Raw genomic sequence first — 16,067 nt, 5'->3', positions numbered from 1 at the left:
GTCTACTGTAATAGCAAAACTACAGAGATCGCTGGTGAAAATTGACACCACCTTTGCCAAAAAAACTCTGAATTTAGAAGTCAGCACCAGAATTGGAGTTACGGGCTATTCTTGTATGTAATTTAGGCAGACATTCTTTTTGTGCAGCATAAACTCTACAACCTGTAAATTTACATGTGTAATCATCAGTGATTTCATGTTTCAAGATTAATAGACTTGGAATAACTATATATCAAACTCATACAGTCTCTGCTGTAAACATATTGTTTTAAATCTAGAACCGATGGAATAAATACAACAAAACCAAAATGTATCTCTGCAGAAGCCATATGTACAATCTCAATCAGGTATTAAGCTGTATGACATGAGCAAGTCTGATAGATATTCATCCATTTAAGTTTTTTTTGTTGTTCGGTGAGACCTGAAGTCTTCCTGGGGTCTTTCTAATACAGAAAAAGCATGTCAGTCGTAATTTGACTGAACAGAACAGCTTGTGAGAGCAGGGGGATGAGACTCTTTTTGCTTAGGAGCTTTGGTTGGTTGGTTTTTGTTTTTTAATTATCTAGATAAGCAGGAACACCCATTTATGAAATAAATAAGAAAGAATAGAAAGGGTGAGGTTAATACACAGAAAAGAAAACAAACAAAACACACAAGTAGGAGACCAGATTGTGAAAAATGAATTCTTAAAAATAAGTTTCAGGATTCATTCTGGATTTTCAATCTTACAAGGACACAGTATTACTTCCTACAAGAGGACAAAAGCTCCCTTAGATGGGGGACTACTGGATTACTTTAGTGGTTTTAAATTCTAATCTTATTTGCCTTCTTCCAGGAATTACAGTTGTGCAATATGCAGCCAACACACTGACTTCACAGCTCCTAGTCTCATCTTCAAAAACCAGTAGACAACTTCCTCACAGTCCTGCTTCTGAAATTTTTTTTGGACTATATTCCCTCTGAACAAGTTTAACAGTTAAAAATGCCTCTGACAATGTCCAAGCCTCATCAGTTCAAATTACCCTCATGCAATGCTGAGGGGGGTAGGGGGGATCACTTTCGTCCTGCCTCCCACTCTTGAAACAAGTAAGCTAATCAGAGTTATGGAGTTTCAGTCCTGTACGAAGAGCTGTTGGAGATGCAGTTTCTCATTCCAACCCATCTATTGCTGAGAACCATTTAACAGCTTTCTTCTGAGACACTCAAGAATTTGAAAGCCTGCAGAAAGTTAGGCAATTCACAAGTCAGACAACCTTCTGTTTTACTGCAAACAGCAGGATATTCCTATATGCCATTTCAGTCACCGTTTCAGCTAATAGTTCTGCAAATGAAGGCTTACTTTGAATAACTTTGGTGCAATCATTAACTGCTTGGCTTAGAAACCCACTTTCCATAGCCTGAGCCAAAAATGTTTCCCAACTGTTCCATTTGAGGCCCTATATCCAGGAATAAAACTGAACTAGAGTCAAAAAAACTTTACACAGGTCTGCTGCAAGATATGTCTGAGGTCTTTGTAAAAACTGCCCCTCTGTTAAAATATTTACTGCGAGCTTACAGAAAGCATGGATCTTTCTGCTCAAACTTTTCTTGGGCACAGATCACTTCAATTTCAAGTGCAATCAGAGAACCATTCTACTTGCCTTTGTAGGGAGGCGAGAAGTAACACATCCCAGCAAGGATCACAAAATTACCTTTTAGCTTATGTTAGTGTACTTGGGCAAGCCACATAAGCAGCTGAGGTCTTCTCCTAGAAATACTAAGAAAAAGCAACTAAAGCCTCAGTTCTAAAGGAACATTGAAGTCTGTTATTCACATTGCTTTCAATACAGAAAATAAGTCAGATCTGCTTTTCCATGCAGGCTAGCATATTTGAAACTGACTTTCATTTGGGCATTAAGCTTAATTTATAAGCTGCAGCTTATACAGTTAACAGAAATATTCAGAATTTTAAAATATTTGCTTTACAATATGAATCATTCTCTTAAAGTACCAGAACCAAAACCCAGTGGAAATCTAATACTTTAAGGAACACATGGATTTAGCACAGATCTCTAGCTTACAGCTTGATGTGATACAGTCAACCAATACAAAAAGCAAATAGTGTATAAAACATTTGTTTAGCAGGTCTCATGCTTACAAGTTACTTGCAGTAGGACACTAAAATGGGCAGGTGAAGAAAAGCAGGAGCAGAACAAGTGTTGTCAGAGCAAGTAAGAACACCTCATCTCCCAAAGGCAACAGATTAGTACCACTGCAGAAAACCAGAACTTGCTAAATAGTCTTTGAATCACTGGTTGGAAACAGCACAATATCAATTACCTGAAGAATTAAAGATTAAGGAGAGAGCCTGTGACAGCAATCAGATACAGTAGCTGACACTTGAAATTAAGTAATATCTAGTGCTTTGCCAGGATTTTCATCCAGCCATGGATTTATCAGTAAGCCGTATTACATATGGAAGTCTAATTACCTCCTGCATCTCAAGGACCTGTGCTGTCCATTAGCTCAGAAGGAAACTGTCTAAATCCAATAGATCATCACTCTGTGGAGAATGCCAAGCAAAAGAAACGTCTAACTAAATAAAAATTCTTTATGTACAACAAAGTAGGGTCATACCCATCAGTAGCTGGCTGCTTCTTGTGGATATAGTGGTTAGGTTTATTCATTTTGCAAGCCTGACTGAAAATGGATGTGATCTTTTGAAGTCTCTCCATGAAAAGACCAAGACATCCAGTAATTAACATATGCCTGAAGGAAGTCTGATTTAAATAAAGCACATATTTTGCTTTAGGAGAAAGTGTTAGGCACTGAAATATATACTGTCTATAAAAAGTTGCCGCTTTGAAGAAAGGCTGAAGCATTAGACAAGAACACAGGAACACAAACGTCAACTCAGAACTGGATGAGTAGATACTGCTTCTCCCTCTAGTTTCTTGTGATGTAGGCGTTACCATAGGTTTGGCAGACTAGTAATTCTGAGAACAGTGATGCATTAAAGTCAATCTATTTTTACATAGGATAATGAAATCATTTTACATCATATCAGAGCACCACAGTACAGAAGAGGCATGTACAGCTGGAACATAGTATATTAAGTCAAATAAAATTAACAAACTGTTACCCTGACTTTTTCTTCCTTCAAACAACTTCCAGTGTTTTACCTTCTAAAACAAAAGCCCCATCACTTGCTCTCCAATTGAAGTTGACAAGGCAACAAACCAGCTCAGTAAAAATATAAAGCAGCTAATAAAACAAAGAGGGCTGGAAACCAACTTCTGAAGTGACCATCTTCATGGTAGTCAAGATGTTGAATAAAGCTTAACAGAGCAGACTACTGCAAGTTTCCAGCCTGCCTTTTTAATATTCATAGTTATAACATGAACAAATGATTCGTAGCCAAGTATGAAATGAGAGAAACTTTTCCAAGTATGTGACAGAGACCTGAAAAGCACCACTTTTACTAAAACTATATTCCTTTACTTCTCTCTCTTTTGAAGTGGTGCACAGTGTACAAGATCAACACTTTTAAACCCTGCATCTCTCTAGCAGCTTTCTCTGTTCTGTGACTTAAGCAGCTTCCAGATATTGTGCCAGGTCTACATCAATATGGTATTCAAAATGGACAGGAGACTTCTTCCTCTCATACCTTAAGAAACTTGGCATTGAGGATAACTTCTGTCTAAGTACAGATGAATTAGGTCATTCTTCAGACTGTATGAAAGCTACTCTGCTGAGCAACCAGGTAATCTCACAATGCAGCTTCAGTTTGGGGGATCATCTAACCAGAAAGTATAGCTGTATTTTTTGTAAGTAAGTACTGAAGATTCTCCTGGCCAAGAATAGACTAATAAAGATTAATGCACCTTTGCGACCTGGGGAAGAAAGCAGTCACCTTGGAGCATACAAATTCCTCTCATAAGGCAGACAGGTAAACATTTTTATAAGTGTATGTGTACATAAGTAAGCCCCAGCTAATGAAGAAAACTCCCTTTCTTTCACAGATGTAGAAGTGAGGTGCCAAACCTTTTTATCCAGGCAAGTACATTGTTTACTGTACAGCCACTGGAGGGCCAGATGACACACTGAGGGACCAGCAAGCTGTTATATTTTCTTTTCAAAAGACAGAGACAAGTAGCATAACCCATTACTTCCAGTTCACACAAGTCAGTGCTCTCCTGTGCACAGCTGTGGGTCTTGTAAGACATTTCTACACACCACAGGCTGGCTACCCCGCATGAGGAAAAAAAGAAAAAAATCTTTTGGCCCCAATGATTTATAGCACAGAATTATTTATTATCAAGTATGAAATAGTTTTAAACAGATAAAAATGTATCAAGATGTAATTGACCTGTGAAAGATCAACACTGCAAGGCATTCACAGACAGAAAGCAACAAAAATGAAGACTAAAAAAGCAACTATTACTTTACATGCACTCAGGTTAAACACCATTCTTTCACTACTTTGGGTTAAAGAATAATGTAAACAAGAAGAAATTTAAGGGTTTTGTCCAAACATCTATTTTATTCACTGCAGATATTGCAAATGCTCTGGAAACAAAAAGCTTCTGTAGGAAGATTACTCTCGCAATTTAAAGGTATTACAGAGCTGCTCAAATTTCTCACAGATTTCCTATATAGCTCTGACATTAAATTGTCAGCCTCATATCTGACAGAGTTGTTTCCACATTTTTTAATGTTTGAGAAATGTCTGTAGCACCTGATAATAGTGGAAAAACCTTCTTCGTGAAACTTGCTGTTGTAAAGCAAGTAGTTGGCACAAAGAACAGTAAAGCTTAAAAACAAAAAAAACCTGAACCACTGCCTCCTAAACGCATTATGGGTTAAACAAGCAAGGATGATAACTAAGTGGCTTAATAGTCAAGAAATAGATTCTGCTGTAACTCACACTCACCAGATGCTAAAGTTATAAACAGTCTTAACTTTACCATTTCCTGATTGTGACGTGTAAATATCTATGCAGTTTAAAGCTGTTAAGTATGACTCTAGGCAAAAGCACTGTATTTTTTACTTTGAATATTCAATAAGTAATACTGAACACCATCTCTGACACATTACTATAGTAATGCGTATTACATTATTACATAATGCTGTAAATACAGCACTTTTCATTACTATATAATTAGTATGGTTAAGTTGGACTATTTTGTCTAACAAGGCAATCTTGTTCAACCACTACTGTTCATTGTATTAGTAAACATTTTCTGATTGTTGCAAAATACTGTTTTTCAGACATTTTTCCACCATAGTGAAATAACTACCTTTAAAAGAAATACATATTCCTCTCCACATATAGCATATTTAAACCTTTAATGAAATCAGATTAATAAAGCATTAAGACCATAAGGGTCAAAAACTATACAGGATCACAATTATCCCGTTAACTAAAAAGCATTGCAACAAAAGGCGCTACACTGGTGAAAAAGGCAGTGTAAGTGAACTAGAAATGGGATTTCTGGTTTCCCAAAATGGAACTCTAAATGGCTGTCAGGGCCCCAGCATATACCAGTTGCTGCAAATCAGTATCTGAGCATAGACTTCTTTGTAGCTGTCGCCATAACACTCGGTCACAATATTTTTGAAGTGTTACCTGCTACTTGTGCCAATTTATCATGAAGTGCATATAAGCTGTTCATCATGAGACTTATTTCATCTTCCTAGAATTAGAAAAACACATTAATGTTAAAACAAACATTAGTAGAGATACATTTTCTTCCATTTACCCCCAAAATTTTTATACACCATGAGAAAAAAAAAAGGTTTTACACATACAGGTGGAAAGCTGTAGTGTTTCACACATCAACAATGATGCAAGCAATAGATTTTGAATCAAAGTATTCACAATATTGATTTTCCAGATCTTGACTGAAACTGAACTAGATTGCAGCCTGGACTCTGATGCATCTGCCAGATAAAACTGAAAGCTCAAAAGGTTATTCTAATACTAATGAGAGAACAGTGCAATGACCCAAAAGAAGTTTGGTGGGGTTTTGGGGTGGGTCTTTTTGTTTGTTTGTTTTTTGATGGGTACTATATAAAAATAAAACAGTTTTATTCTTAATAAGTGTGCAGTGACACTTCACACAAGCCACACTAAAGTACCATCTGGTTGTATTCCCGCATAAGATTCGTAACAAAGTAAGATTTTTGCTGCTACCTTCAAACTACAGTAACTCAATTATACTTCCTGCATATGCCACTAGTATAAAAAGGTCTAATTCCCAAAACAAACACGAACATGAGATGTCATATAGTTGTTACTTACAGGGGAGTTAAACTTATCAAGATATTGAGCAATTTCATTGAAATATATCCAGAAACATTTTATATTAGAAGGAATTATCCAAAATATGAAGATGAGGAACATGCAATTACATACACTGAGCACTAAAGGCCGTTCTAAAACGTTGGGGTTTGGTTTTTTTTTTTTGTTTTTTTTTTTTTTAAGTTGGCTCTGACTCCTGGGGCAGAGTCAAATGGCTGAGATAAGACTAGAGCCTTTACTCAGAAAATATGCAAGGAAAGTCATTTTCCAGTTTGTGCATCTGCTGATTATACTCCCATTGAAAAAAAAAAATATATATTTTAAGTTTAATTCCCTGATGCACCAGAACTGTCTGACATAGTTTTAAAATCTGAATGCTCCAACTTTTTTTCCATAAGAAAACTGCTACCAAAAAGCAGAATACTTCTTTCATTGATCAAACATTTGACAAATTAATTCCCATAGACGATATCAACAATTACCAGCATCACCTCTCCCTATTCTGGTCGTACAAAACTATCATTGAGATTAAATTGATATAGTCGGTACTCCCTAGGAAACCAACCAACCTTATTAACTCATTTCCTGGCTGGAAAATACTGGGCATGGCAGAAGAGGAAAATCAGTCCTCTACTGCATGCACACACCACCAGCAGTACTCCAAGTTCCACATATTCGCCAGTAGGTACACCCATGACTTCACTAATAGCTACGCTGAGACAGACATGTGGAACATTTTTGTGACCAAAGTCTTTTTTCATAAATTAATGGTCAGACCACATAAAGGAAGGAACTGAACAGTATAGCCTTCATAGCTAATGAACAATCAAGCATGGAGTAGAGTTACTATGGAACAGTACACAAGAAACAGAAGAAAGTAACATACAAAACAGGTTCTCAAGCTGTGAAGTCCAGTGCACAAGACATTATCTCTGCGCTACTAAAGTCATTCTGAAAGACTCCTCAGAATTTACCCAACAAAATTCAATTTGCTCAAAAGATTCAGAAACATTTTCTACCCAAGAAACTAGCCAAGACTACCTATTTAAAATACACAATTATTCACTTTTGGAAAGCTCAATCTGGGGGGGGGACCACACCCAAAAAAAACCAAAAACCAAAACAACAAAAACCCCCACACAATTATCTTGCAATACTTGCTTATGTATGCCTAGCAAAGGCAGATCATTATGTTTACAGTCCAGGCTGAAAGACTGAAGGCCAGAAGAGAGAAACACCAAAACGCATGCTGCAGAACTAAGAATAATACAGATAACCATTTTTGAGATGCCACCATTGAAGGTATCCCAATATTCCAGTTGAAAGAATGACTATAGGAACAAGTTACAGAATAGAATCAAAGTGAAAAAGACAAACTTTTTAATGCATTTTCTGAAGGAGGCTAACCCTTGCTCTTCTATGGCACTAAATAAGATCCTGGAGTTTCAAGTCAATCTCCTCTTACCAGCTATCATTTCAAAGTTGAGAAGCCAAATGGTAACAGCAAGAGACAAAATGATAAATTTTGTCTCAAAACTTAAAACACAGTTTTCCCTCATAGCTCTACAACACAAATTATGTAACATTTTCTTAGTATATAAAGCAACCAGCGTGCCACAGCCAAATCTTATAATTCTAGTCATATTGCCCAAGATGAAAAACAAAAAATTAAACATTAGAGTTGCAAGAAGTGCATTCATCTCATGCAAAACATTCTGAAACTGCATCCTTCTGAACAGATCTATGTTGTTTTTACAGAATCGTATGACAGACTAAAATCTCAATATTAAGTGGTTTTACTTACTTTTATTTTTGGTAGTTCTTCACTTAAGGGAGTCTTGACTGTCAAAAAAAAAAAGAAAAAAGTTAATTCATTCTAGAGTCTGAAAATACTAAAAAGGTATACCAACACAGTAGCTTTATAACAACACTGTAATATTTTGATAAAAACAAACAAGTCCATAATATGACAAATAACAATTAAGACAGCTATTAACCTTTGACTTAACTCCATATTTGATAATGCACTATACTGGCATTTAGTTTAAACCAGAATCATGTGTATCTGCAAATTTCACAGCTATTTCCATACAAACAAAACCGTGCTTGCTGTTTGTCAAACTCTTGCTTTAATGACTCAATTGTATTGAAATAATAATTTGAAGCTTTTACATTTTTTAGTGTGTCATTTAAAAAGTAAAACGACTTTTTTACTAAGCAATAATCCATACAACACAAAGCTGTACAACTCATCAGCATTTTCTATTTTGACAAGAGTAAGAGATGACACACTGAGAGCTCAGGTGAAAAGTGCAGTGTGACTAAATGACCATTTCTTCCTTTCTAAATAAAAGAGTTTCAACAGCTCCTGAAAGCATAAGTTTATCTATTATGTTCCTCTTGGCTACAAAAATATATTCTTCAAAGAAGAGAAGTTGAAATCAGACAAGTAATTTGTGCTATGCTTCCACTTAAGACTGACCAGTTGGCAACTGCAAAGTTACCAAGGCAGGAAGCAATCACCATTAAAGCATATTGTCTTGCCTTTCTAAGCCACAAACTCTTGTTTCACCCACAGTTTGAGCTTATACAGAACTTAGCAGTCCTATGTGCTATTAAAACAGAAAATGAAGCTTCTACTGACCACAGTTCAGCGAGCACAAAAACAAAAGAAAAAAAAAATGTATCCTGGGAAACCTGACACAAAATTGGAGGTCTAGGTTGCAAATGTCATCATATTGATGTTGAAAGCACACCAAGAACAGGTAGCACTTGAAGGGGCACACCAAGAACAGGTAGCACTTGAAGGGGCACACTGCTCCATATGCAGTTCTACAAAAATTAGAGTTCTTCCAAAAGAAAAAAAAAAAAAAAGAGAGTACTTTCCACTACTTCTAGGTCTGATGCATTTGCATAGAGAATCTGGAAGAAATCTCAGTCTGGGAAGAATTTTGTGCATTTTGAAATACTGCAGTTTGACTTTCTATACCAAGGCATAGTAAGACAAGTACCATCTTAGTGTCCAAAATACGTAATTCTATTTACATGGTGTAATTACACCCACATGCCCTGACATTGCAGCTGTTCACACAGCAGTTCTGCTTGCATCTGAAAGTAATTGAGCAACAGCCTCTGATAGTGCTAACCAATTTGACATCTTATAAGGCACTCCCATGCGTTAAGATACTCACAAAACATCAAGATTTGCCTCCCAAACAGTCAGTTGATTGACAATATCTTGACTCCTGAACCATAACTATGATTATTAAGCTGATCAGTTAATTTAGTTATGAATGGGAAAAATAAGAGAAATAAAGGTGGGCACACTAGATCAAACTCATGGCAAGATTTCTCATCTAGGAGAAGTGGAGGATATAAAGCAAACTAAGGACCAACTTATAAATCAGGGGTCCCCTCACCTTTGCCAAGTGTAATCGCATCTGGACAAGTAACTGAAAAAAATAGATTTTATAACAAAAAAATGAATTAACTGTAAAACAATGTAATTTTTATTGCCTGCACAAACTTCCATAGCACTGTTGGCAGCAGCTAGATGCTGACCCACTTCACCTTATTTTTGAAAGGCAAGTTTGAAGTGGGAATGATTACCATTTCATTGCTCCTACAGGTAGCAATGGTAAGGAACACATTTCTACAACTACAACCATCAAATGATGTTTAAAATAGTGGGGCAATGAAAATGCTTTCCGAGTGAAGAAGAAAGCTTGACTCTCCGAAACTTTGCAAACAACGGTTTGTCCATGTGCCTAAGCTTAGAAGAAAATTAAGCGTGCTACCTACCCAACAGCAATAAGTACTTCAGCTTCCTCTGACACAGCAAATGGGGGGGAGGGGGGGACAACACCCAAACACAGGGACTGGTTTTCACAGACATCTGAATACTTGATTCAGATATCAAATTAATTAAAACTGATAGAAGCAGAAGATGTTCAAGCACTCCTGTAAACCAAGCCCTATACCACTTCATGATTTCATTCTATAGGTGCAAATTCTCAGACATTGCCTACTAGATTAAGCTACCAACTTTACAAAGCTTCTATGTATTTCATTCATTAACTCAGCAGAACATTCCCAGTACACTAAACTTTTAATCTAAATAGCCTAAAATAGGATTAGAGAAACATAGCCAAGGCTCTAGATGACTGCCAACTTCCCAGTTTGATCATTAGTTATCCAGACAGGATAATTATGTAATTATGGTCTCTTCCCAAGGTCAATCTTATTGACCATACATGAAATCTTGATTATATGGTTTTAGATTGGAGGGGGTGGTGAAGGGGAGGGGGGGCATGAGACAGAATAGTATGTAGATTTCAGTATACCTCACAAACATAAACACTGATGGAAGCCATGGAACAAACATAAGTGCAATACTTCCATGCCTGCAAAGATGCAAACTGAAAACTGTCAGCTGCAATTCTACATACGCTAGGACAGTACAGCAATTAAGTGAAGGCAATGGTGGTATCTGACTTTACACTAGGATTGTGATGCTGGGAAGGTCTCTCACACGAGCAACTTCATATTTGGATAAATTAAACCACTGAAATTATGAAGCAATCCAAATGAGATGTCAATGTTTGCCTCTCACAAATACATAGTGGTTAAAGTGACAAAAAAAACCCTCCTCCAAAATTATCTATTGCAAAAACGTAACAATCCTTATAATTCATTATTTTAACTCACACTATAGGATTTCCATTAAATCCCTCTAAAGTTAGTGATTTTATGGAAGTTAACCAATAAGTGAGATACATTTTATCCAAGATGTTAATGTAGTTTAGGATGCTTGATGCCTTAAGAGGCAAGTATGCTAAATGCAACTGCAGCAATTTATCAGCTGAATTAACAACGGTTACTCAATCTGCATCTATTTACCACATAACCTTGATTAACTTGAGCTAATCTTGAGCCACTCCTTAACTACTTCAGTAATTCCTCTGTTCTGAATCCACCCTTCTTTCTTTTGTCCACAATCTAAGCTCTTACCAAATCCTCCCACTTGCTCCAGCCACAGATGTAAAGTTTTCATCTACTCCAACATATCTAAGGTATTTCAATATATTACACCAACATCATTGGTTCAAAAGGTTTTTGACAGTTCTTAAAATATATAAGTATAGTTTTAAGAGTAACAAGTTCTTGTTCTACCAAACTAAGCATTAATAACTAATTACTAAGAGAAGAGTTTCTTATGTGAACATATCATACTTCCAAGGCTCCTCCTCAAAAAGGGTTCAAGACCTCTACCATACAGCAACAATTACCAGCCTTGAAACTAGTCTATCAAGCTCACAGTTTTATGAGCTTCAAAAGTACAAATTCTCATCTACTTATACTATGAACCTAAAAACTATAGAGATAATTTTCTAAAACAGCAATCTCCTGGCTGTTGTCCCAGGGGGTCTTCTCTCCAGGTTAGCCAACCAACCACCACATCCCCTGCCCTCAAAAAAGGGGGGGATGCCATGTCTGGGTAGTTTGTTGCAATCTCACTATCCATTAGAACTCCTGGACAGCAGCAAAACTGTGAGAAGCATGGCAGTTTTACCTGGCCACTCATGAATACTAGCTGCAGGATTAAAAAAAGCAAGAGTATTTTCATGGAAAAAAACCTCAAAAACTTGACAAAGGGAACCATACCAACCCCTCCAAAACACTGTAACGGCTAAACATTCTGCTTGAAAGTTTGATACATTGGGAGAAGAGCTTTATTCCTGGCAAGGTGTAACGATAATAGGATTCTTTGGCCAGACATGGAAGGAAACGAAGTAAGCACACTAAGGGATATAATCTCCACATGAAGCTTGATTTCAGAACAGAAAGGGATATGCTATTTAAATTCCATTTTTAAGAATTGACCTTATTTAAATGCTAGTTAATCAAGAACAAGTAATAAGATTACCAAAAAGCCTGCAAGAGAAATCAAAGCAGCATACAAATATTGTTCTGGTTAACTGAAAAGACTACTAATGACCCTTGGAAGTAACTAATTTACACATATTGGGACAAGCTGTAAATGATGACTTACAGACTACTAGAATTCCTCAGAATGGCAGAACCGATCAGTCTCAAATAACAAAAAGTCACCAATACAAAGCTAAGGGTCACAGCACAGCTCCAAAGCATTCCAGCCAAAGCTGTCAACGCAAATGTACATACCAAGCCATCTCAGAGAGATGCTCAATTTTAGGAACACAAGGGCAGTCAGTGTCAACATACAAGGTTAACTTTTGCTAGAATACAGACGCTTTCATCTTTAAAGTAACAATAAAACCACTGACCACACACACCCCCATTTTCATCCCTAATACATTGGTAACAATTGCAGACAGACACAGTATTTACAAGGGTTTAGTTTTCTTCAGTAAGTCAAACAGAGAGCACAAAGTGGATTTCTCCTGTTTTGCAAAGCATGGTTTAACAGACATGAAGTTGCAGCCTAATTGCAGACATTCATGAACACACAAGTCAGCTTTTATAGAGTCTTAATGGTCCAAGTTCCAAAGACTGACATAGCTTCACAGGCAGTCATGCCTAGAAAGAAGACATGCACAAATAAACACACCTTTGCTTAGGACATAAGCTAGAACCTTATCACTAACATGGTACCAAATTAAGGAATTCAGTTACCTTCTGGTCACCAGAATTAGGTGCCAAAATTAGGATGCCTATCCTTCCACTACAGCTATCTCCTAGATGCTGTGGTACCTTGCCCTGAACAGTGTAACTATTTTTGCAGTTTCAGTATTCAATACACTTCAACAGATAACATCAAAACTGAAGTATGAAGGAACAGTCACACCGGGACAAACCAAGGATTCAACTAGCCCAGAATCCTGCCTCCAGCAGTTACAAGAAGTTTTACTCTTTTCAGAAACCCCTGTCCCTAACCAGAGGGGGGAAATCAACAGGACAGTGGCAAAAATGAGTGCCAGAGCATGAGAATATAAAGTATATGCTGATACTTCAGAATATTCTCCCAGTCATAAAACAATTTGCACCTCAGAAGCTTCCCGAGACAGACAGAAGTGGCTATTTTTTTTTTTCTTATCAACTCCAATGTATTTTTCCCTACCAATTTGTCTAGTCCCACATTAACCCCAAGCAAGCTTTTAGCTTCAGCAACATATGGTCACAAAGAGTTCCACAACAAACGTGCATGTATGAAAAAACAGTCTCTGCTTACTCTGAACTTACTCTTAATTCTCAAGTTAACTCAAGAAATTCCTCCTTGTATTAGAGGAGACAGTGAATAATCAGATCCTATTTACCCTCTCCATAACACTCATACTTTTACTTCATTCCTCAGTCTTTCCCTTGGTCCTCACTCTTCCATGCTCAAGAGTCCTATTCCTCCTTGCTATAAAAGCCATACTATGCTTTTGATCATATTACTACTCTCTGAACCCTTCTGCAGCTCTGCTATGTCCTTTCTGAGGTTGGGGACCAGAGCTGGACACTATTCAAAATAAAGGAGCACCACAGATTATTAGTGCCATACTGATATTATCAAATATATCCTCTCAAATATACTTTGTTCTCAGTTCCCTTCCTAAAAACTAGAAAATCCTACCATTGTGTTTCCTACTTGACACTAACATTTTTAACAGAATCATTGTAATGCTATAATCTGTTTCTGACCCTACAGATAATTTGATTTTATAAACGAAAAAGCACCTTTCAAATGCAACTTTAAGGAGCTGTAAAGCCACAGCTGCAGAAATAAGAATGATCCCAATTAACCTGTAAGCACTTAATTTCTCAATGTGATGATGCCAAAAGCACCAAATACCATCCACACAAGGATTCAGAGACTGTACACTGCAACACACACTTCCAAGCTAGCAACTTCTGCAGAAGCAAGAATGTTCCTCCCTGCAAAGTACTTTTCTCCTCCCCACCCACCATGTCACAAGCAGGCTAGTCCCAAAATGGAAGCAGTATTTTTTCCAAAATTTGTCCTGTAAAGGTGTGTTCAGTAAGTGTATAACCTAATGCTTTCCATTAGAATTTCTTCTTCATCAAAAAATGCACTAGCTGGATAATGCACTGTTAACAGTGGAAGCAACAATACCGGAAGCACTGCTATCTTAAATGAGCCTTTAGACCAGCCTTTTTCTACATGACCTTGGATACAAGTTCCCAATAATTTTACAATCCAACTACTTTCAACATCAGCTAGCAGATCTGTAACTTTTTTTTCGGTAAGTTTGGGGTCAAGTACTGATTCCACCCAGTGACATATTGTGTATGTGTCAAGGGCAATTCTAAAACATTGTCTCTTAAAGCTCCTAAACCTTAAAATGCCAGAAAAAACCCCAAACGAACAAGTTATTACAGGAAGTTATTCCAGAGCTCCATCTTTCAAACAGCTTAAATAAAATCATCCTGCCTTTATTTTCCTCTCTGAGATTACTCAACGCTCAAAACAAATGAGCAGTTTTGCATGACCTCCATCTCCAGATTGTGCTAATTCAGGTAGAAACCACTTTGAATCAGGCTAAATCTCTGTGCTTTGATATTAAGACACCAAGTCATACGTCAAGCTGAGCAATTCCTTCACTACAGATCATTTTTGTGTGTTTTGGAAAAAGTTTTTGTATTTCTAAATCAGAACACCATTACAGTTTGAATAGTCCTTGGCCATGCCAATTTTGAACAGCAGCACAATCTGCCACAAGGATTAGAGAATTCTAAAAACAGCTGAATCCTTCCTTAACATCAAGTCAGTTTTTCAACTGCCTCAGTTTAGAGAGCTTTTATTGATAATTTTTCCCCAATATCATTTGAATTAATTCTGTTTGTGATAGGCAATATAAGGGTTTATGAAAGAATTTGGTTATATCATCACTTTTTTTTTTGGACAAAACCGTCCTCTAAAAGAATTAAAACTATCATATTTGTGACAGACATTTCAGTTCAGACACATTTTCTATCAGCCCTGAAAATAGCAGTCTTCATTATTTTAGATAAAAGGGTAGGAAATACCAGAATTTCTCTTTGGAGTTCTTCACTACTTCTTAAAAAAACCCTCTCCATATTTTAGCTGTATCACCCTTTCTAGAACCACTCAAATCTACTCCTTCCTATTCATATACTGGCTAGAATAGACCTGAATGTTGAAAGATGCTCTTAAGAGAATCATGTCAATTCGGTCCATATTTAAGAAGAGAGACTAGTGTTTTGGGAGAGCTTCTCATCAGATTATTCAGTTTCACTGGAATAAAAATACTAGTTTCATTCTAGTACTTGTATTAATGATTGAAAACCTAGAAATCATAAGTTTTGTGCTTAAAAGATTAAAGTAAAATATTTTAATCTGTGTAGTGCCTATAGATATCCCAGTACTACAAAACTGAAACAGAATAGTTGTCTGTAATTCAGTTCTTAAGAAGGTCACCTTTTTTAAGCAAAAAGCCTTATAAAATAAATCCAGAACTGAAACAGTTGCCAAGACAGAGCTGACTTTACAGGAAGCTTTCACTATATTATTGCCACACTCACTCCATGAATACTGCTGCTGGCTAGAATCTACTGTACTGAAGTGCCCATTTCAAATAGAGCTGATATCTCTGACTAACACCTCCAAATATTAACAGAGACTGTCCTTCCTTCTTTCTGATCTCCTGTTTCCTAAATATCACCATCAACCATAGCAAGACTCAGGGAATTAAAAAAAAAAATCTACAGAGCTAGAGTACAGACACTGCTTGTTTCAAAAAGAAGAACGTGCAACCTGCCTGTGTGTATGAAAAAAGCA

General features: G+C 36.8%; 1 protein-coding gene across 1 annotated transcript in view; it reads right to left on the bottom strand.

Annotated features, from left to right (window-relative positions):
• The window catches only part of LEMD3 (LEM domain containing 3), a 52,109-nt gene that overhangs the window by 21,751 nt on the left and 14,291 nt on the right, over positions 1–16,067 (bottom strand). Inside the window, exons 2-3 of the mRNA XM_075495090.1 lie at positions 8,088–8,125; positions 5,609–5,675 (exon numbers count right to left, since the gene is read on the bottom strand). Of these exons, the coding sequence (XP_075351205.1) occupies positions 5,609–5,675; positions 8,088–8,125 (105 nt within the window). The remainder of the gene's footprint in view (positions 1–5,608; positions 5,676–8,087; positions 8,126–16,067) is intronic.

Source organism: Mycteria americana, chromosome 1, assembly GCF_035582795.1.
Source record: "Mycteria americana isolate JAX WOST 10 ecotype Jacksonville Zoo and Gardens chromosome 1, USCA_MyAme_1.0, whole genome shotgun sequence".
Lineage (NCBI taxonomy): Eukaryota > Metazoa > Chordata > Aves > Ciconiiformes > Ciconiidae > Mycteria > Mycteria americana.
This window is presented reverse-complemented; position numbering and strand designations above follow the sequence as displayed.